Source organism: Anastrepha ludens, chromosome 4 (assembly GCF_028408465.1).
Source record: "Anastrepha ludens isolate Willacy chromosome 4, idAnaLude1.1, whole genome shotgun sequence".
Lineage (NCBI taxonomy): Eukaryota > Metazoa > Arthropoda > Insecta > Diptera > Tephritidae > Anastrepha > Anastrepha ludens.
Window position 1 is genome coordinate 129,398,567 of NC_071500.1, and position 24,161 is coordinate 129,422,727.

A 24,161-nucleotide genomic window follows, 5' to 3' on the forward strand; every position below is an offset into this window, starting at 1 on the left:
TATACCGATGCCCACGAGTAAACTAATAATAAAAAACCACATTATGGGGTTATACGCAGTAATGACTTTCAAAAATTGCATTTTTGTAATGCACATATATTCAAAAGTATACGCACGAAATTTGAAGTAGATCTAAGCAATACTTTCGGAGTTATACCTAAATATGTAGAGATGCCTCGGCACGTTTTAAGGTAGGTATTGAAACTTTAAACGTGTTTTTTTCAAAACGGCATTTTTCAAGTCGGTGTACACGATATCTCGAAAACGGCTTGTTTGATCGGTCAACCGTTTTAACTCAATCTTTAAAGATACATTTTCTAGTAATTAATCGTTCCTTTTGTAAATCTGATACTTATTTTCCATTTTATAATCAATTTACGGCCAAATTTTAACGTAAAAATCGAAATCATTTCTTTTAAAAGCTGCCATTTTGTGAAATTCACTATTTTGATTAGCCGAACGATTAATTACTAGATAATCTAATATATTAACAAAATTTGTTTGGTTTTTTGATTTCAGATAATCCAATCCTGAGTTACGATGTACACCGTAAATCGTCTTTTTTTAAAGGAGGTTCCAGAAATCGCCTGCAGCGCGCTCTATATTCAACATTTTCATAAATAAAAAATTTCGTTACGTTCTTGAAGGATGCTTTTATAACCGCCAAAAATTTTCAAATTAAAATATTCTGAAGTTTCTTCAGGATAAATCCTTGACAACCTTGAAGATACGTGTCTAACAGCTAGGCTACTATGGCCGCAAATAAACAAGAAAATAACAAAGGAATTGCTTAGTCTCTCAAGAGACAATATCTCGAGCGTCGTGGCTTGTTTAACCGGTCACTGGCTATTTGGTAGGCATTCCTCGAGGCTAGGAGTTTTCTCCTATGCATATTGCAGAAGTTGCAGAGATGAGGAAGAGGAAAAAATCAGAGCAGGTTGTCTAGGTAAATACTATTTTAATTCTCTTACAGAACTGTCTGGCGTGGGGTTGGCATCAATACTATGTTTCATAAGAGCCTCAAAATTGTTCCACGAAGGAAGATAAATGAGGTTCCCGTATAGCACAGTGGTATCACAACGGACCTGTAAGGTCTAAGTGAGTTGGTCGTGCAGACCGACCACCACCAAAACCTAACCTAACCTACCTGCATTTTGTGTTTTAGTCATAGTCCGGTAGCCAGGGTCGATTTTGGACTGCGTTTTTATATCGTTAAAGTCTTGAGTATACTTGTGATATAGCTTTCATGAATAACGAAAGTGAACGTCAGCTGGCGCACCCGCGGTGGGTGTGATTGCGGGAGGGTACGAAACGTGTCGAAAAAAAATTTCTAGCAACTCATTTTATACCGGCTGATATTTTTTTCATGTATTGTTGACATTTAGTAGAATAAAAAAAAATACCAGGAATAGACGCGATAGAAGTGAAACCTTCCGTAAACAAAGTGAGAGAGAATGAGACGAAAGCAGCATTAGGAGCGGGATAATTATAGGTTCATTATAATATTGCTATAAAGTTCAGATTTTATTTTCTTCATTTTATTATTATTCATCCTCAATGTTTTCAATTTCAACAAATGATACGAGTGGCTTATGATAGCTAAAATATGATACAAATGCTTTGGTTTCGATGTTGTCAACATATCTTTGAAATACCGCGACAATTGTTGTTTTTGATCGTGTTGTCGATTCAGTGCGATTGTTACACATTTTTAAATTGAATGTTCTATTAAGAAAGTCAATTAAAGGAACCGCTGTGTCCAATGCAAAATTTACGTTAAAATCGCCACTTAAAATCATTGGAACTTTATCGTAATCTTTTCTAAGTATCCGCGATACTTCTGGTGTATACTTTATTAATTTTTCGTGAATGAATTCCGTGATGCTATTTATTGATTGATTCGGTGAAATATAAATTGCCACAATTAAAACTGTTTTTCCATTGCTCAATCTGGTTTCGCATGCACATATTTCTCCCACTTTAAAGAGCTGAACAGACAGTGATTCTAGCATACATACAAACGTACTAGCATTCATACATACGTATGACGCTTGAACTAAACACCAAAGCAAGTAATAGGCAGTGTAGTATACATACTACAATACTCACTATACTAGCGTGGCTCAGCAGTACGCAGCCACACACATATACGTATATCAACATATAACGCTTCGTAGCCAAGAGTGGGGAGGCTACGAAGCACCGCACAAAGAGGAGACGGAGAATAGGGAACGCTGTATAACTGGGTTCTATCTCATTCTCTCGCAGGCTATATACCATAAGATCTATATGTATGTCTCTTTTTAGTGTCGCTTTTTCGTTTCATCTAGTCTGAAGTCACTCCCAACGATTTTAAAGAAGTTTTCACTTCAAAAAATATTCAGCTGCGCGGTAGAGGGGGGAAGCACGTCAGCTGAACAGGTAAACTTGTAAAAACAAATTGAAAAGTAAAACTACTTTATGCCGATTGAAATTTTTTACATAATTTTTAATGCGGGAGCCAGGGGTCATTTTGACCTCATTATTTCATGCCGACTGATTTTAATACTGAAGGCAGCGCTATCCAATTGATGACGAAACCAACCGTCAGCTGGTCCAGTAGCGGTAGGTACGTGCGTGGGATGCTGCGAAACGTGTCGAAAAAAAAATTTTAACAACTCATTTAATACCGGCTAAAATGTGTTTTGTGTATTGTTGACATTTAATAGAATAAAAAAAAATAGTCAGCTGCGTCGTAGAGGGGGGAAAATATGTCAGCAGAACAGGCGAACTTGTAAAATAAATTAAAAAGTAAAACTACTTTATGCCGATTGAATTTTTTTACATAATTTTGGACTCATAGGAAAATATAATAATGATGGTCAGCTGCATTTATAGTGTATGAATTTAAATGAATATTTATGTATGAACGCAATGATACATTCTTGCTTCGGCTGAAGGTCTTCCCACCGCTATATAGTATTAAAATCAGTCGGCATGAAATGATGAGGTCAAAATGACCCCTGGCTTCCGGACTATCATACCTTGTAGTGCAAATTATTTATGCCAACCATCAGCAGCAATTTACAAGAAGCATAGCGTGGTTTAGTCGGCATGAAATGATGAGGTCAAAATGACCCCTGGCTTCCGGACTATCATACCTTGTAGTGCAAATTATTTATGCCAACCATCAGCAGCAATTTACAAGAAGCATAGCGTGGTTTAGTCTGACTTTCAACCAATCAAATTGCTTTAGGGCTACTTTGCATCGTAGCCTAAACAAGGGAATACTCACCTCTACTTTCATTCAAATAATATTTCCTCTTACGTACACCCCCGGCTATGTGGATGTCGTACAAGTACATAAACAAAAAGATTTTTACTTATGACATATGAAGGAAATGACATGGAGTGTAAAGCGCAATTCATATTTACTTTTATTTTACTTGCTGTTGTCCTTGTGAAATTTGTAAGGTATATCCTGATATATGTTAATGTTAGCAGCATTGTTGATACGGGGCGTGATCGTGTAAGTGAATACATAGTTGATATGGTAACACAAATAAAGGCTTGTTCAAATTAAAATTTTAATAGACTAAGTTTACAAAATACGATTTAGATGTTTAAACAAAATGTATTGTAATTTCTATAAAACAAAAAATAAAAATTAAATAGATTTTTTAATCTGCCATATACAGTTTTGCTGTTTTATTTATGTATATGCAATTGATTATTTAGTTACAAGTGATAGCTCAGGATTCGCGGGAGTAATTAATTTAGGATAACAGAAAAAAAGCTTCGCAATTTATAACAAATTTACAAGTCAAGTAACTGCACTGACCGCATTGTTTTATACAACGAAAAAACAAACAGTGTGAAGCTATTGTAAAAGTAAAAAGCTTGGCGAAGTTCGCTTTATAGTCAAAAGAACAACATACTATGGAAAACCATGGGGAAAAAACTCAGAAGATGTGGCCTATATTAGGTCATTAACCAGCTTTCAGCGAATTTGAAAGAATCAGCTGATTGGCTGACGTAACTGGGGTCATGACAGCAGTTTGTTTACGAATAGACTGAGATTGTGTAGGTGATATATGAAAACAATAAACACAGTCTCTCCTCGTTGTCGCCTAACCATAGATAATAAGAAGCGGAATTCTCTCACTTTATGTGAGCGCACCCAGGAACTCGTTTGTGTACTTGACAACAGTGCCAACCCCTGGCCTGATGAACATCTGAAAGACGAAATGGCGGTCTGTCAGAAATAAGGCACTAAAAATAACTAACGAAAACAGTTCGTCTTTACGTTAATGGAAGAATGTCGCGATTAAAAGATTTACAATATCAATTTTTGTTTTTAAATAGATTTAACCGGAGCGTAATAATTCAAATTAAAGTTTGTTTTTACAATTTCCTTTTCGGCTTGTACTCTTAATTCGTCTTGTGAGAGCTCTGTCAAATCCAATCACGCTTTGCTGAATACATTTTACAAATATGTGATTCTCTAGAAAACTGGTTGTTTGTTGTATAAATATTTTATACTTTGCTTTAAAAGCGTAGATAATTGAAATGAATTTGAGTCGTGGTCTCTTTAGTTTGCGATATTTTACAAGCATAAATACTATAATGCGGCGGCCACCGTAGCCGAACAGCCATATATAATGGTGAGACGCCCTTTGGCCTCCCCTGAAAAAAAAAATCAAACGTCAAAGACTCTGTACGTTGAGTGTTTCCCCCCACTTGCTGAAAAATCGGTGGTATTTCTGAGTCATTAGCATTTGGGTCCTGGCCGTAAAACTTGTAAAGAGTGGTTTAGGTTTGTCTTGACAAGAGCAATTACATGATTCTGTTTTACGGTAAAAACAAGTTTGCCACAAACTTTTACAGCTACGACCCTGTCTACGTTAGTGAGTTTTCGATCTACATTACTCAGTAACAGCTATCTACGTTTTTACTATATACATTTACCCTTGCAATTGAGTCTGATCTACACATAATGGAAGTTTTGTGTAAGAACAACATATGCTACACATTGTAGTTCTCTTGAATATAATCGCAAGACAATTTATATCGTAAACTTAAAATTGTATTATATTATTTCTTTTATAGACTCCATGGACCAAATTCGGGGAACGTCGCCGCTGCAGGCTATTTTTGAAAATACAAAAGGGCCGTTACCAAATCCAGGGCACTTACTTGCTATGAAGAGTCCTTTTTGCAGAGGTGTGAGATCTCCATTGAATATTCCCTTATTTCCTTTAAACGGTCAGCGTAGATGGTCTGAAGCCGCCGCAGGAGAGGTAATAGATGATAATACAACAGATGTCGAAAATCAAATGAGACGATGGTCTATGCCATGGGAGGCACTCAAATTTGATAAAAACACAGTTACTTGGTATCAAACCCGAATAATGCCAATAAATAACATCAATTTACTAAGCCACAAAAAGACATGCGCTGACAGAAGCATATCCAACACACCTGGTAGGTCTATAAATAGTTCAAGCCTTTTTTGTTTCAACCACAGCGCCTATGGCGACATAATAATTTAAGCTCAGTTAGTCTAGACTTAACTTAATTCATAGGATTAAATGATAGATAGATAATTAAATTATCTCGCATGTTTTTAAGTTTACTACGAATTTTCAAAGTATGCAAAAACTATATGCATTTATTTTCAAGAATAATAAAATCAAAGATATGGCCAGTGGTTGTATGATATCTTAGAAAATACATTGGGCATTCTCCAAAGTTTTCGCTTCACTACCTAAACATGTAACAGCTCAGTAAAAATTTTAAGACAGGAATAAAAAAACGTGGTATTTGACCGAATATTCTTTATTGAATGCATTTATATATATATTTTGGGCAAAACAAAAAAATAAATTATTACAAATGTACATATTACATAGAGCGACATGGAAATAATAGGGAATTTCGCCGTTAACCGGAGATTGCATCACAAATGATGCATTACATTTTTTATGTTATGTTAAAAAAAAGTTCAAGTACGCCATGAGAAATTCAAAATCTTCGTGTTTCGAGCTATCATCATTTGGTACATGTAATTTTAAATGTTTTAGTGCCAAGGTGCATGGAATTCGCGACTCGATTTTCATACTTATGTTTTTTTTTTTATTTGTCGAAATGCATCTTTCGAATATACATTTTTTATTTTAAATAGTTATTATATTAGTAATAATGGCTTGCCTACGGTTTTTGGTCAATCAGGTCTGAACAATAAATTATCAATTATATGTATATCCACAAAATCATTCGTTTTGGATGTGCTTATCCACGCGGTCATAAAAATGGTGACAAATTTGCAGCAACTAGAAACCTTTGGGAAAAATCCTAATGACTATATTTCTGTACTGAGATTCCTGGTCCCATCGAAACTGGAGAAATATGGTTTACAATTTTCACTACTTGTTGATTCATATATCTGTTATGAATGGAAAATACTGCTATATTTGGGAAAAGTCGTGACAGGACCTCCTGAGAGGAATGTAGGAGAACGGGTTAGGTGTTGGATGGAAATAGCATAATATTACCATTCACAATGTTTCGTATATAAGTTACAAATAACAAATTCGCTTTTATAACCCAACGATGGACGGCGTGGTTCAGAAATTGCTGAAGTTGCAAATGTAAAAATGATCGTTCTACCATGGCGGTATTTTTTACCTTAATATATATTTCCTCGTCAAATATACATATGTATATACATATATAGCAGTGGGGTTCTCAAGTTAGTTGTAGCCAGAAGATTTAAGGTGCGGCTCACTCGAAAATGCCTCGGCAGTAGGGGTCGAAATTTAAGAGCTAATCCCACCATTTAATTATCTTAATCGGAACCAGAGTCAGACTCTTCATGTACACTTGTAAGTCTTAAAACAATGAAAATCAACAATAGTTGATATTCAATATATTGCGAATAAATAGGTTAATGATATCAGATACATTAACTCAATTTAACTCCAAATTCTTCAAACAATTTAATGAAGTTTGACTAATTATCAATGATCATGTAAAGAATTTTTTCAACTGGTAATTTATTTGCTTGCTTATGTCGCATATCATCTTAGTCACGCGATCAACAAAAAAAATGAACCGTCGACAAGTTAGTGTGAGAGATTTCCTTGCTAAATTGTCAGCATATAACCAATGGCTAGCGTAACCAAAAAATTATTTCTTTCAGCTTGACCTGACCATACATCAGCAGTTACGCACGTATTTGTACGCCCAGATGGTTTGAACCACATGGAAGATTTTGTTAGCGAACAAAATCTTAATCATCAATAGAGCCGTTACTACCATAATTTAAGAGACTCGTAGTTTTTTCTTTACTGACGTTTTGAATTGATAAACTAGATATTACGATAACATACGTCAAACAATGAATCAATTAGAGTTAAGTTCTTTATTCTATATACTATATTTCACGGTATTACTGATTTTTTCAGGTTTTAAAAAATTGAATATCCTAAATCCATAAGCTCATAGTTCGACAAACAATTGTGATAACCAAAGCCATACAGAAATAAAATAACCTTAACTTAGTATTTTGATTTTGCACTGGCTCGTGTACCACTCCGCACACTAACACACTTTTAAAACAGCTTTTACACGCGGAGCGATGTTGACTGCACCGCTGTTGCCAGGAACTGGGACCGGTTTTTAGTGGAAGGGGAAGGTCCAACGATCATTTTCCCCCACCAGCCGATTCGGTTGATCGCTTGGGAGACGCTCCGCGCGGGAAGGCTCATTACTTTTCAATCAAACACTGTACCTATTTCGCGCGTTCTATAAAAATGAAAAGATTATTGGATAAGTTTTAAATTAGCACAAATTCAAAGCAAAAACAAATTTTTGAAACATTTTATATTTATAGATGCATGAAATCAAATAATCCTAGCTGAATTAATGCAATGAAGTTGAGTAAAATCATTAATTGTACTGTTATAATTGTGAAGTTTCGCGAACCGACTGGCAACAATTGCAAACGAGATGCCAAAACAAAAACATTAATTAGCCTTGATGGCGACAGCAGATAGTGAGACAGTGCACGCTTTCTGGGTCTACCGCTATATGTGTTAGACGGAGACTACAGGTGACTAGTAAGCAGCTGCTACAACAGAACTCGGCAGAATATACGAGCTGTCGGATCTAGAAACTATTCCACCGGAGTGAACGACAGTACTTGGCGACGAAGTCTCTCTCCCACAACAAATCCGACACCGAATTTGCGCTCCTTTACATGGCAACTGTAGTAGACGTCACAAGGTCCTACGCTTTTCTTGCCTTGTCTCGTCCATCGCATCTCTTGAATGGCAGTGATGTCGGCTTTACTCTCAAGAGGGCATCAACCAGCCGGGCAAAGGCACCTTCCCCATTAAGGGACCGGACATTCCAGGTGCATGCCCTCAAATCGTAATCCTTATTTCGTTTGCAGTGGTCGTCATTAGTATAGGGAGGTCTCATTCGAGGATTTTTTAATCTTTTCATTGGGGGGGGGGGGGGATTTTTAAGTGGCGGGTCCCAAACCCAGCGCATAACCAGCTATCCTCGAATGCTGCGCCTTCTCACGTTAGCTCACTCCCGAACGGGTGTTCGAAAGCTACCCAGAGGATAGGCGTGCACTGTCTCACTATCTGCTGTCGCCATCAAGGCTAATTAATGTTTTTGTTTTGGCATCTCGTTTGCAATTGTTGCCAGTCGGTTCGCGAAACTTCACAATTATAACAGTACAATTAATGATTTTACTCAACTTCATTGCATTAATTCAGCTAGGATTATTTGATTTCATGCATCTATAAATATAAAATGTTTTAAAAATTTGTTTTTGCTTTGAATTTGTGCTAATTTAAAACTTATCCAATAATCTTTTTATTTTTATATATTAGAACGCGCGAAATAGGTACAGTGTTTGATTGAAAAGTAATGAGCCTTCCCGCGCGGAGCGTCTCCCAAGCGATCAACCGAATCGGCTGGTGGGGGAAAATGATCGTTGGACCTTCCCCTTCCATTAAAAACCGGTCCCAGTTCCTGGCAACAGCGGTGCAGTCAACATCGCTCCGCGTGTAAAAGCTGTTTTAAAAGTGTGTTAGTGTGCGGAGTGGTACACGAGCCAGTGCAAAATCAAAATACTAAGTTAAGGTTATTTTATTTCTGTATGGCTTTGGTTATCACAATTGTTTGTCGAACTATGAGCTTATGGATTTAGGATATTCAATTTTTTAAAACCTGAAAAAATCAGTAATCCCGGACGTTGTAAGCTGCTTGAGCTGTATGCAGGAGAATCGTCCTGACCACTCCTGCGTGGACTTCTACATATGGAACCATCTTCCTATGTTTTTACTTTCCATAATTTCATAAGTGTTTTTCTAATAAGCAGTTTTCCTACTACAAAGGGGTAGCCAAACAATACATTATTACTTAACATATCTATAAGGGTTTCGACGTATACTTATATATGATATACGAGGTGTGTTATAAAGCTAAGTTGAATTTTCATTTTCTTCAAAAAATATCTATTTATTCATCAATTTCTATTTTATCAGATATAATACACTTGTGCCAGCGGTTTTTCCAATCTCCAAGCAGTTCTGTTATGTATTATACTTTTTGGTATGACATTGAGCTCTCAGCGATTCGGGTTTTATCTCCTCAATCGTCGCAAAACTCCAAATCGTCCTTTCATGGGACTCTTCAATCTTGGGAACAGGAAAAATTCACAGGGGGCCAAGTCTAGTGGGCATGATAACGGTGTGGTTTTTGGCCAAATAATCTCTCACAAGCAAAGATGAGTAAGCAGGTGCATTTTTCGTATTGCTTCCTTATTTACCGTACGACTTTGTGGAAAGAACTCCTGATGTACTCCGCCATGGTAATCGAAGAAAACAGTGAACAAAACATTGGCATTTGATCAAACTTGGCCGGCTTTTTCTGGCCTTGGCTTTCCTGAACATTTTCATTGGGACGATTATGCTTTGGTTTCGATGTCATAACCATATACCCATGATTCGGCGTAAGCAAATCTGAATCATCGTTGACGTCATTCAACAATTCCTAAGCGATGCTCATGCGACGTTATTTTTGGTAAAAATTCAGCAATTTTGGAACGAACTTCATTGCCACACGCTTCATGCCCAAAATTTCCGAAAAGATTACATGGCATGAGCCAACCGATATGCCGACGTCCTCAGCAACTTCTCTAATTGTGACATTTTCATCGTTTGTTGATGTGTTCGGACGTCAAAAGTGAGCGGTATCATTCACATCTTCTCGACGTTCTGTGAAAAGCCTGTACCACCTGTAAACATTTTTTTCACTCAGAGTACTCTCACCGTGTTTTTGAGCACTTAATTCCAATTTTTACATAAAACTTGATGCAACTTCTTTGTTCCATTTTTTTCTATAGCAGAAAATCGCCACACGCAAAACACTTGTCTTATTTATTCCTCTGAAAAACAACCTAAACATGCTATATTGCTAAAACCGTGAACATATCTTCGAGACGAGATAAAAAAATAATAATCGAAAGTCAAATGTACGTAGCACGCGAAATTTGAAAATTCAACTTATATATAATAAATATGTCTACTTAAGACTTTATTTCGAATTAAATAAATAAATTTACTTTTGTTTGGTTTTTCGATAACAAATTTGTGAATTAATTAAATGCTATACATACATATAACATACGTGTTTTGTTTTGAAATACTTTTTTTGTAAAAGTATTTTGAATTTCAGATACTTTTTATAAAATATAAAAAAATACTTTTTATAAAATGTAAAAATTAAACCATATTGTGGCCAAAAAATGGTTGCTCTTTTGGCAAATCATTTCAATTCGCTTACGTGACACAACCGTATATACCATTTAAATTCATTTATATCCTAAATCCTGAATCCTAAAATCATGAAAGTCATAGAATTTCATTTCAACTAACTATTCCGTATCTAAATATATTATTGGTGTGCAACTAAGTTCCCGCTGTTTGTCAATAGATGCCGCCAGCAGTGTGTGCTAGTCGATTCTAACTAAAGTAAACGTCATAAACCAAGCTTAGGCATATGGTAAACAAACTGCTTCGACACATTAGTGATTTTGTTTTGGTGTCATATACTTTTGATTTTGTGAAAATGTCTGATTTTGTGCCGAATAATCGTAATTTCCAGAAAGTGGTGATTTTCCTCTTTCATTCGAAAAAAGAGGTTGTCTGTAAAGTCGGTGTACTGACGATAGTTTAACGTGACAACGACAGAAGAAAATACTAGTTGCATATTTCAAAAGAAAATTTTAATTTTATTTGCTTGATAGATATTTTGTATGGATATAGAGAAGGAGGTAAATGGAATCGCAATGGAATTGATCAAGTTACATTTACACAAACGTGAAAAATTATGAAACATTTATCAAATTCATGAAAGATATCTTCAATTTCGATTGTGCATCAAACGTTACACATTACACTCGAAACACTCCCTTTCATTTCCTATTTTTCCTATCAGCGTCCTTTTCTCAACATATGTAGGTATGTATATTAGACTATGAAAATACCAAGTATATGTATGAATGCATATATTATAATATACATATATATAGTATACAACATATCTTATAAGGTATGTGGTAAATATTACCATACATTTTTTCCTTCATATAAAGGGTTTTTAAATAAGGGCGGGTAGATGTTGAAATGGAATAAAATGGCGTTTGCTGTGTGGCACGTAGCGCCGTCCTGCTGGAACCACATTCCGTCTAGGTCCATATGGTTCAATATGGGCCATAAGAAATTGGAAGGGCCACCACGTCTACCGAAAAATGGGCGCAATGCGCGCAACGTTTGCGTTAATGAACACTAATTTTGATAATAGAGTTTTATCATTTGAAGGTGCTGTTCAATCGTGTAACTTGCCATGATGATTTGGCATAAACAAATGAATAATAAACAAAAGATTTGACAGATGTCACCAAAACAAAATGGCTGCCACAGGGCGCCAAAATCCACCCGCGCCAATTGAAAAACCCCTTATAATAATAAATTAATAGTAAAAACATTAAAACAACAGATATTATTAACAACTAGTCGTCCTAATTATTAATTCGGTATATATACATATCGATGGTTTTCGAGAAAAGTGACATAATTCAAAAATTCAAAATATTGAGTTGGGTCAGTTTTCTAGATAAGTGACGCGCCAATTCGATCACCTGACAAAACGACACTAACGCCATCTCTCAGAATTGCTTCAAGATTCGCTTATGACGCTTTTCCAGATAAAAATATATAAACTCTGTAGTTGATTTTTGCTTTTAACGGCAAAACTCCGAATTTTGAGTTGTGTCGTTTTTCTGGAAAACCATCGATATATATCATTATTTATATTTTTATATTTATATATACAAATAACCCATTATATAAATATTATTCTTATATTTATTTGTACATAAACATAATAATAACATATATAAACATAACAACTATAATATATATATATCTATATATATAAAAATTAAGCCGAAAAAAAGTGTGCATTTGTCTCCGGTAATCTCAGCAACGCGTGTAAGGAAAACAATGAAAGTTTCACACATTGTTGGTGTTGCTTTGGCAAAGGTTTCTGTGAAGTTTGGTTGAAATCCGATAACGCGTGTGTGTGCGGTGCGCCAGTTAAGTAAATGTGTTTTTGCTATTTGCCGCGCGTATTTTTTGTACCGCACATAGCATTCATTAGAATTGAATACATTTTGGTCGTGTGTGTCTGGACCGATTATTATGAAATTTGGTATATATATATATTTTTCCACGGTGAAGGTTAGTATAATATGTTTATTGATTCCACTCACCACCAGGTGGCGCTGCCGAAGACCAAAACAAGGACCCGGGTAACCCTAGGATGTGTTTTTACATTGTGGGTATCAAATCAAAGCTACTGATGAGTGCTTTAATACAGAGTATTTTTTAGATCTCTGAGTTACAAGGGTCTCGAGATATAGCCGAAAAGGTGGACCAAGGTACCCTTGGATGTGTTTGTACAATATGGGTATCAGATGGAAGCTGTTGATGAAAGCTTTCAAGTGAAGTAATTTTTACTGCCCGTTTCCGGGATAAAGAAAGGAGATGGAGCTGGAGATGGAAGAGGAAAAGGAATAGCTACAGGAAGAGGAAGAGGAATACCACTTATTATTAAAAATTAAAAAAAAAGTCAAAAGAAATTTTAAAATGTTACATATCCGCTTATTATATAAACGTTAATCTGAAGTCAGTTATAGTGAAAAATTCATTGTATCATTGTTGGCGTGATTGGTGATCGTTTCCTTAATTTTTTGCACAAAGGTTATGCTAATATGAGATATTACCTATATCATTCATATATTTACGTACTACCTGTGTACTCACAAATATACGGTTAAAGCAAATATCTCAGTTTTTTTACTTCGCCTGGAAAAGTTTATAAAAATTTAAGAAGAGTAAATAGAACTTATTTTATATCAGACTTCACGCAAAAAAGTCATTTGCACCTGAACACATAGCTGGGTTAAAGCGGGGGGGAATAGAACAGTTCTCTTCTCCTTCTCCGCTTTTTCGCACACGTAATTGTATGGGATGAGTGCACGATGGCACATAAAAAGTCACTAGATGCGCTTGATAGGACATTACGAGATTTACGTAGTAAAAATGAAATGTTTGGTCGTGCCTTAGTGCTGCTGGCAGGTGATTTTAGACAAACACTGCCTGTTATTCCTCGAGCAACTGTAGCAGATGAATTGGCGCATGTTTGAAATCATCATATTTGTGGAGACATGTTCGAACACTCAAACTAACTACAAATGTACGTGTTCTAATGCAAAATGATCCATCAGCTGCTGAATTTTCACAGCAATTATTGGATATAGTTCCTGTCGATAATTTAACTGGCTTAATAACTTCACAACCAAACTTTTGTCAAATAAGTCAAACGAAAGAACAGTTAATTCAAATTATTTTCCCAAATTTGCCTCAAAATTACAAAAATCATGATTGGCTTAGTGAACGAGCCATCATGGCTGGCAAAAATAAAGATGTGAATGAAATGAATGCGGCTATTTTGGCCAACATACCAAGTCCAGAACAAACAAATCGATCCGTTGACACTGTTACAAATCAAGATGATATTGTAAATTATCCCACTGAATTTTTGAATTCCTTTGATTTACCTGGATTACCGCCACACATGCTAAACTTGAAAATAGGAGCACCGATTATTATGTTGAGAAACAAAAATCGACGAATGATAAAACCACGACTATGTAATGGCACTCGATTAACAGTTAAGAGATTGATGAATAACGTCATTGAAGCAACAATTTTGAATGGAAAATACTCTGGTGAAGACGTTTTAATACCGCGAATACCAGTGATACCATCGGATATGCCGTTAGAATTCAAATGTTTTCAATTTCCTGTTCGCCTTGCATTCGCGATTACTATTAATAAGTCACAAGGCCAAACTTTATCAATTTGTGGTATTGATTTAGAATACCCATGTTTTTCTCATGTCCAACTTTATGTTTAATGCTCAAGAGTTGGTAAGCCATCGGGAGAATTTTTATAAAATACTCACAGTATTTTTTGGCTTAATTTAATTAATTAATCTAGATTTTTTTAAAGACGACCAGCGGAATGGGCGGGTTTTCGCTAGTTATATATAAACACATCATTGTTATGTATATAAACATAAAACGCACACACGCACACAAACCAAAATATAACAAAACACAACAAAACACAATACCATAACATAACATAACATAACGCAACATAACATAACATAACATGCAGTTAAAGCAAGGTAACGACGCACGAGCAAGATAAGGACGCATTTTTTTGGGAAGACGGCTACATCGAATTATAAGACGTTATCACGTCAAAAACGTCGGCTGAAGACAGCTACAAAAAGTTTATGGAGATATGGATTTAAGTGAAACAACGTACCGAGAATGGTTCCGTCGCTTCAAAGACGGTGATTTTAATGTTGACGACCATCCGCGTGAAGGAAGGCCAAAAACCTTCGAAGACGCTGAACTGGAAACATTGCTCAATGAGGATCCGTGTCAAACGCAAGAAGAGCTTACTTCAGTATTAGGAGTTACCCGCCAATCCATTTCCAAGCGATTGCATGCCTTGGGAATGATTTAGAAACAGGGGACTTGGGTTTATGAGTTAAAACCAAGGGATGTTGAACGTCGTTTTTGCGCGTTTGGCAACTGCTCCAGCGGCAAAAAAGGAAGGGTTTTCTTCATCACATCGTGAGGGGTGATAAAAAATGGATTCATTACAGCAATCCAAAGAAAAGAAAGTCATGGGGACGCCCGGTCATGCTTCTACGTCGTCGCCTCGGCCGAATATTCACGCTGCAAAGGTTATGCTATGTATTTGGTGGGACCAAATTGGTGTTATTTGTTATGAACTGCTAAAACCAAGCGAAACCATCACAAGGGATCGGTATCGACTTCAATCGATGCGCGAGAAGCAGCCGCAATACGCGGAGAGGCATGAAAAAGTGATTCTACAGCATGACAACGCTCGGCCTCACATTGCCAAATCCGTTAAAACCTACCTGGAAACACCGAAATGACCGTCCGATTATCACCTGTTCCGGTCGATGGCACATGGTCTAGCTGACCAGCAGTTCCATTCATATGAAGACATCAAAAAATGGCTGGATCCGTGGATAGTCTCAAAAGATGAACAGTCTTACCGCGACGGTATACGAGGTCTACCAGAAAGATGGAGAAAAGTATTAGCCAGCGATGGGCAATACTTTCAATGATTCACTTGTAACCATTTTTCCAGAAGTTCAGAAGTACAACTTTATTTCATAAAAAAAACAGCCAGAACTTATAATAGAATAAATTAAAATTTATAATATGGTTTTGTTGTTAGGTGTTCTATATGAATAAATTGATTTATTTCAGAAAGCTACTTCTGAAATAATCAAGTCGCTCGTAGTGTTTATTTGCTGTTAGTTTTTAATAGAGATTTCCTAGACATAATACTTTTCATAAAGTTCGGCAAAACACCAACCCAGAAGTAGAAGATGGAAGTTTTCTAACACTTCAATACAAAACTCAACTTATTTGGTTTAAAAGACATAGTTTTATAGTTATTTTTCGGTTATCGCTATGTACTCTAATGATATTGTAATAAAATACAATTGGACAGGAGTTGAGCGAATGCATTAAAAATTTACTACAAGTAAAATTTTGAAAAACATGAATTGGTTTTAATTATCACCGCGACGAAAGAAGTGCGAATCAAGTCTAATATATAATATTAATATTTATTATTAACTTTTAATTTCAGAATTAACTTGGCAATCGTGTGCAGCCAGTCATGATGGATTAACGGAAGCAATTCAATTACTGTCCTGTCGACCCTCAAAAGTCCAAGCTCCACTTTCACAAGGATATACAAAACAACATGGTGATACACCAAATACTGATTAAAAAATTTTGTAAAAAAAAATTGTATAACTCTATTAATAACTTCATAACTTATTGTCGAACGTAAAGCATTCTACGTCCATAGAAATTACTTATACTATAGGAGGTATGCATAACCGAGTGCGTTTGTATCAGATATCTGCAAAGAGCTACTTGAATTCCGAGCTACTTTAAAGGATACACTCCGCGAAATTCAATTAAAGACACCTGGATTTTCCCTAAAAACTTTTGAATAAAAACTCTAAAACGCATAATTTTTCATCCTGTAGCAAATTTGTACAACCTTTTGAATTTATACGTCCGGATATATTGAACATAGGAGTCTTGATGAGGTAACTAAAACTAACACAAACTATAAAATAATCACCTCCAGAGTTTCGTTTGGGTTTCGTGTTCCTTCAAATCGTACCAGTAGTAATAAAAGCGATCAGGATCATTGAGATTGAATATCTTTCGCCCGAAAACTAGACATTTCTCTACTCAACAGCCCACGGAATGTACTGTTTTGTTAATTCCAGTCTGGCACTTTTGTGTGGCTCCATGGTATTGACTTAATTTTTTTTTCGAAACTAATCAATAACTACCAGGCAAAATTTGTTGCACGTTTGCTCACTGGTAAGTTTAAATTACTTACAATTTTCGACGCCGTTATATTTTTTTACAACAGCCCGAATAATAGCGGATATTTGTCGCGGAGATAACTTTTAGTTCTTCTTGTTTAACCGGTTCAGGTGATGTTTTTCCTTAAGTCTTACCACAATATCAATTGCTGACGTCGTTCAATTTGTCATGGGCCATGCCAGTAACCTTGTTGGTATGAACCTGAGTGGTTTGCTTAAATTTTAGTGTTTTACCTCCTTTACGGGGGCCGCCGTAGCTGAATGCGTTGGTGCGTAAGTACCATTCGGAGAACGCTGGTTCGGGAAACACCAAAATGAAGAAAACGTTTTTTCTAATAGCAGTCGCCCCTCGGCAGGAAATTTCAAACCTTCTAGTGTATTTCTGCCATGAAAAAAGCTCCCCATAAAAAATTTCTGCTGCTCGGAGTCGGCATAAAACTGTAAATCCCTCCAGTTGTGGAACGACATCAAGGCGCACGTCACAATTAGGAGGAGGAGCTTGGCGAAACACCCAAAAAATTAAATTTCAAAGGCCGATGTTGAATGTGGACCACACCTAAACGTCAAGTTTTTTTCTGCATTTCATTTGACATTTTTCAATTTTAGACTAACTCAATTTGAACGATGGAAAGATACTCAATCGAGCAACGCGTCAAAGTTATTCAGGCTTATTATGAAATGGTGGCAGGAAATGGCAACAATGAATGACCAATTTTCTAAGAAAATCATCTTCAGTGATGAGGCACATTTTCACCTCAGTGGATTCGTCAATAAGCAGAATTGCCGCATTTGGGCGAATGATAATCCAAGAGTGATTGCCGAAAAACCAATGCACCCACAAAGAGTGACTGTTTGGTACGGTTTATGGGCCAGTGGCATCATTGGGCCGTATTTTTTCCAAAATAAGGCTGATCAGGCAGTTACTGTGAATAGTGTTCGCTATCGTGAGATGATAACGAACTTTTTATGGCCCGAATTGGAAGACATGGATGTGGATGATATGTGGTTTGCATGCTTTCTGATTGCTAATATCAGGTCAGTCCATAAGTTCGTGCGTATTTTACCCATAATTTCACTTTTGTACGATTTTTGCATACAAAAAATTATTCGCGGAATATAACGGAGCTATTTAAATTTTCTTTGATATATTGTGCATTCAACAAGTGATTTTAATCGCGGATAGAAGCACGTGTTGTTAAAAAATAATGGAATAAATGGAATCAATGGAATCTTCGAACGCGTATAAGAGGCATATTTTGTATTTTTTTCATAAAAGTGGTAAAAATGCAACAACCGTTGCTGCAGAAATAAACACTGTTTACGGAGAGGATACCGTCAGTGTAAGGGCTACGCAAAAGTGGTTTTCAAAATTCCGAAGTGGTAACTGCGACGTGGAGGATGACCCGCGCGCTGGTCGTCCTGAAGTCTTTAACTCCGACGCCTTGCTCGAACTCGTGGAAGCTGAGCCAAATTTGACAGTCGATATGATAGCTCATGGGTTAAATTCATCGCATGGAACAGTTCACAGGCACCTGGTTCAGTTGGGAAAGGTTCCAAAGCTGGGAAAATGGGTTCCGCATAGACTTTCCGTCACCAACCTTCAGCAGAGAGTGAATGTGTGTTCTCAGCTGCTGCAACGGCTTGAAAATGAAAGTTTTTTGAACCGTATCGTTACTGGTGATGAAAAATGGGTCCTTTACAATAATCCTGCTCGCCAACGCCAATGGTTAGATAGAGATGAAACACCAAAACCGACCCCTAGAGATGGCCTTCACCCCAAGAAGACTCTCCTGTCTATTTGGTGGGATATGGCCGGTATTGTTTATTATGAACTTTTGGAACCAAACCAGACGATAACTGCTGATTATTATTCCCATCAGCTATCAAACCTGAATGAGGCACTTAAAAAAAATCGACCGTCTTTAGTGAATAGACGCAAAATTTTGTTTCACCACGACAACGCAAGACCTCATGCCACAAGGCAAACATTAGGCAAGCTGAACGAGCTCGGATGGGAGCTAATGCCGTATCCACCATACTCTCCGGATATTGCACCTAGTGATTATCACCTTTTCCGTGGACTTCAATGCCATATGTGTAACAAGAACTACTCCTCACAAGAAGCTATAAAAAGGGATATCGAAGCGCATTTTGGCTCCAAGGACAAAACAATTTTTGAGCAGGGAATTAAAAATTTGATTAATAAATACTTTAAACATCTTTTTTATTAATCTTAAAACCACCTTAAAAAAACGCACGAACTTATGGACTGACCTGATAGTTCTGCCTGGAACACGCTGGTATAGACAGGAAGTCGAATTGATTTGGATAATTTGAAGGGCTCCGAGTAGAGGCCAGCTCCCACACCACAGTTCATATTAGAACCGTCGGTGTAGATTTCATTGACGAATCTACCAATCACCTTCCCTTTCCTCCATTCAGCTCTCTGTGGAAAACGTATCGTAAAATCTTTGTTGAAGTTAAGATCGGGAAGTGAAGTTAAATTTGTTTTTGAACAAAGTTTTTTGAGGGTGCCTATAGGAGGGTCTTGCTGTGACCATACGATCTTGTACGATTGTTTTTATGTGTAAGTCTAAGTAGATGTCTTAAGTCGCTAAGCGCTTCAGTAGGACTGGTGGTCAGCCATCCTGTGGTTGTGACAAAAAGACTAAATAGAAGTGGACCAAGGATAGACCCGTGCGGTACACCAGTGTGTACATATCTAGGCTCAGATTTTAATTTTCTAGTCTTAACCTTCTGCGTTCTGCTTCACTGCACTGTAAAGCAAGTAAACAAAGTAGAGTCAAGTCACCGTTGTTAAAACTAATTCTAATATCGTCTAGTATTTTAACCATTGCTGTCGAGCAACTGTGACTTTGTTTGAAGCCAGATTGTAGTGGAGAGAGTAGACGATTGTCCTGTACAAATGATGAAATTTGCGTGGCCATCAAGTTTTCGCAAACTTTGGAAATTGTGGGCAGTATGCTGATAGGTCTATAGTCACCAGCATAAATATCATTTTCCTTTTTTGCGACTGGGAAAACTATAGCCTTTTTCCATACTGCTGGGAAACATGAACTAGTCAGTCAATGGTTTATTCAATTGGTAAGGAGTCTTATTATATATTGGATGACTATACGGACGAATTTTTTGCGAGATGCCATCAACGCCTACAGCATTAGACTTTATATGGGATAGAGCCTTTCAGGACATCGACCTCACTAACTGTCATAAATTGGAACTCTTCTTTTAGAGTAGTACAAGATGAGTAATCTTTTAAAATAGGAGTAAAATTTTTTTTCTTACCAACATTAATAAAGTAATCATTAAGTTCATTAAGATCCATAATTCAATGATAAAAGGTTTGCTCAGTAAGCAGCTCCTTCTCTCTTGACAAATCTGCTCCTTTAGCAAGACAATGGGTTGCTAGCTGTAGAAATTTTGATTAAAAGTAAAGTGTAAAATTTGCAGAAAAAAGATTTCATTTTCAAAATGGGTTCGTATGGAGACAACAACTCGCTAATAAGTTTTCATCGGAATGTTCATGACTATGGTAGTATGACATGAAATACATGCTGATTAAGTCAGAACATAATAGAGTAATTGACGCAATCCGAGATTGATGAGTGGAGAATTTACAAAGCTTTATTTCTTATGATGGAATGATTTAGATGGAAGTCATGACGGATTTCCTTGTTCGTCAAGTTTTTTCTCCACTTGGCATAAAATTTGTTGCGTTTTCTAATGGCAGCTCGAACTTTCGAGTTGTACCAAGAACGTAGACTATTTAAAACATTTACATTTGCATGTTAAATAACGAGTATAGGTTACGGTTGAGGAAGTCAAGTTTATTATCAACAGTACTAGGAAACCACCGTAGCCGAATGGGTTGGTGCGTGATTACCATTCGGAATTCACAGAGAGAAAGTTGGTTCGAATCTCGGTGAAACACCAAAATTAGGAAAAGCATTTTTCTAATAGCGGTCGCCCCTCGACAGGCAATGGTAAACCTCCGAGTGTATTTCTGCCATGAAAAAGCTCCTCATAAAAAATATCTGCCGATCGGAGTCGGCTTAAAACTGAGAGGAGGAGCTCGGTCAAACACCCAAAACGGGTGTACGCGCCAATTATATATATATATATATATATACTAAGAAACCAACATTCATTCTAATTTAAAGAACCCATGACCCATGTCTGAATACAGAGAATTAACATTCAACGATTTAAAATCACGACACTCGTAGGTGGCACCTAAATCTGGACGTTTCATCACAACATCTAAAGTACAAAAAATTAAAATTCAAAAAATAAAATCAGCTTGTGACAAGTAACAGGTTATAAAATAATCAAGAAGACTGGGTTGGGAGTTATTTGCATATCTCGTTGGTATAATTCCGTTAACGACACAAAGTCTGCTGTTGCCAACTGGTCGAATAGTAAATACATGCAATTAAAATTTTATTCAAGCCATCAGATACTTCAGTAAATAAGTACAGATCATTTTCGTAGTTATTTGACTTTGCTACCAGTTTAAATTTCAAACTTTTTTTACAGTACACTGCAACTCCCCCCTTTTTTATTAAGATAACGATCGTTATGTACCCATTTAAAGAGAGGTTGAAATCAGGGAGGTCACTATGAAACCAGGTCTCAGAAACACAAATTACATCGACTAGCAGAATCTTCGAAAGTGCACCTAGTAAAATCAAGTTTTTCTAGACTTAGGCTACGTGCAGTAAAATACACTATATTAAATCCATCATTTTGTTTGGAGATAATGTCTATGAGATTTTTTTTATTTTCATTAACACTGGAACCCAGTTTACCGAGCAGACCTAGAAATTTCAGTAATACTGAACAAAAACAGAAACTACAAAGCACACGCACGCAAGAGTACATGTATGTTTGCAAAAATGATTGGCATAAACCAGGATAGTAGAGCAATAAACATAAAAAATACAATAGTTAAAAGAACAGAGAAAATTAAGAAGTAACACGAGATGTGAGAAGGTAAGAGAAAAGCAATAAAATAAAGGAAGAGAATAAAATAACAGAGAGTATGTAGAGCATAAATATACATAAAATTTACATAATTTACATAACATTAAATATACATAAATACATATTAGACATTCTGAGCAGCTATAAAAGAACATTAGGAGGCTCCAGCAACTGCATTTTCAATGCACTCAATATAAGACACCCTAATAGCTCTTGAACCCACGCTCAAACATGCATGTCCTGCAGCTTATATGGGTGAGTGTCGGGTGCATGACGCTAATATCTAAAATTTTTGATTTTCATCATGCAAAAGCCGACAACAAGTATGTGTGACACGAAGCAAGTTCGTGTGCCACCCGACACGCACACATATAGCTGCAGGACATGCATACTTGAGCGTCGCCAGGAGCTATATCTGCTTTGCATTTAGGGCGAACGCGTACATACATATAACCGCGAATAGCAAAGGCAGCTGTAATTTTTTGTTCTCGCCTGAACTGCATTGCAACACGCATTAGTTCGCGATTGCTTTTTATGAGACATTCGTGTATGTGTAATTTGCCTTCTGATTTGAGTCCAGTATCGCAGAGTAATAGTGGCCGCTTTATGGCTTTGCAATAATTAGCCACTGATTTGAATAATCTTGAGCGATCAGCAGAAGATGATAATTTAATTATAACAGCAGACGCAGTAAAGTTGCTCTGCTTACGCAGTCGAAAGGCACATTTAAAGTGCTATATTAGCTTTCTTTGTTTTTTGGTTTTCTTCGTGAATAGCACCAGTTCAGTTTCACCCGGCCTTACACTTAAACCACTTGAGACCTATATCCGAGTCTCATCATCTGGTTCTTACGTTTGCTCTGCCTACGATTATATATATATAAATGTATAATTGGCGCGTACACCCTTTCGATTACAAATGGAAAAAATGGCCACAGTTACTCTCCGTTAGCGAAGCACATGTTATATTATAATTTCCTACTCCATCCGCGATTCCAAGCACACCTTGGTTTGAGAGTTGATTAGTGCGGTACTCTCTGTGTAGATGATTGAATGATCCCCACATGCGCTGTTCCGTGGATGGTGGCCAACCAATCTCCATACGGAGCTTCCCTCTTAATTCGTAGTAGGTTAGATTCCCGAAGAGGACTTAACCACCACTTAAGCCTAAGTTCCGCGGCAATGAAATAAACATGATGAAGCCATCAACTTACTCATTTGAAGACACAGAAATGACTACCTTTAATTGAATTTCGCAACAACACAAACTCGACACTTTGAGTTATATCATTTTCGTTGTAATACAAATTATATTTTTATAAAAAATTAAAACTTTGCAATATGTCGCGCTGTTATTATTTTGACCGACACGCTATGTTTGTGAACGTATAATTTGAACAAAAATAAATTAGCACAAAATACTCATAGGCATAAGAAAATTCTGCAGAAGGCAATGACCGCAGGGACAGCATCTTAGAATGTCAAGGTATAGCTGTCCGGTCAGGCCATGCCGAGCTCGAAATATTATATATAATATTTACATACGATATTGGTGTATTCATCAGGGGTGAAAACCGATTGGTAGTAGGTGACTTTAATGCGCATCACGATCTTTGGTATTCAAACCTGCCAAATGATCGTAGGGGATAGCAATTGGCAGAGCAGATAGACGACTCGACATTCAGCACTGTAAACGACGACGCCCCCACCAGGGTAGTGGGCAATTGCAGCATATCGCCCGACATCACAATTGCTAGCGCAAGTCTGATAAATAGCACAACCTGGCGACCTATGCTATTGCTTGCATCAGCCCACTTGCCCATTATCATCTCGATCGAGAAACCTGCCGACTTTGTTTCAGCGGATCACCGGTCATACATAAACTTCAACAAAGCTGATTGGACCAGATTTGCGGAATTTACTGAAGACATCTTCGCCGCTCTCCCACCATTCCCACCGATGTGCGCGCAAGCGAACGCGCATTCCGTAAGGTAATCACAGCTGCCGCTGTTCGCTTCATACCCGCTGGAAGGAGCGTGATCGCCTACGCCAGGCCGATCCCGAGGA

General features: G+C 36.9%; 1 protein-coding gene across 3 annotated transcripts in view; it reads left to right on the plus strand.

Annotated features, from left to right (window-relative positions):
- The window catches only part of LOC128861190 (uncharacterized), an 86,732-nt gene extending 70,199 nt beyond the window's left edge, over positions 1–16,533 (plus strand). For 2 of the 3 annotated variants that reach the window (XM_054099142.1, XM_054099144.1), the window contains 2 exons: positions 5,089–5,463; positions 16,332–16,533. In XM_054099142.1, the coding sequence (XP_053955117.1) occupies positions 5,089–5,463; positions 16,332–16,474 (518 nt within the window). In that variant the 3' untranslated portion in view covers positions 16,475–16,533. Of the gene's footprint in view, positions 1–5,088; positions 5,464–7,180; positions 7,418–16,331 lie in introns of those variants that run through there. The other variant, XM_054099143.1, reaches the window with a different exon arrangement.
- Positions 16,534–24,161: the final 7,628 nt, after the last annotated feature.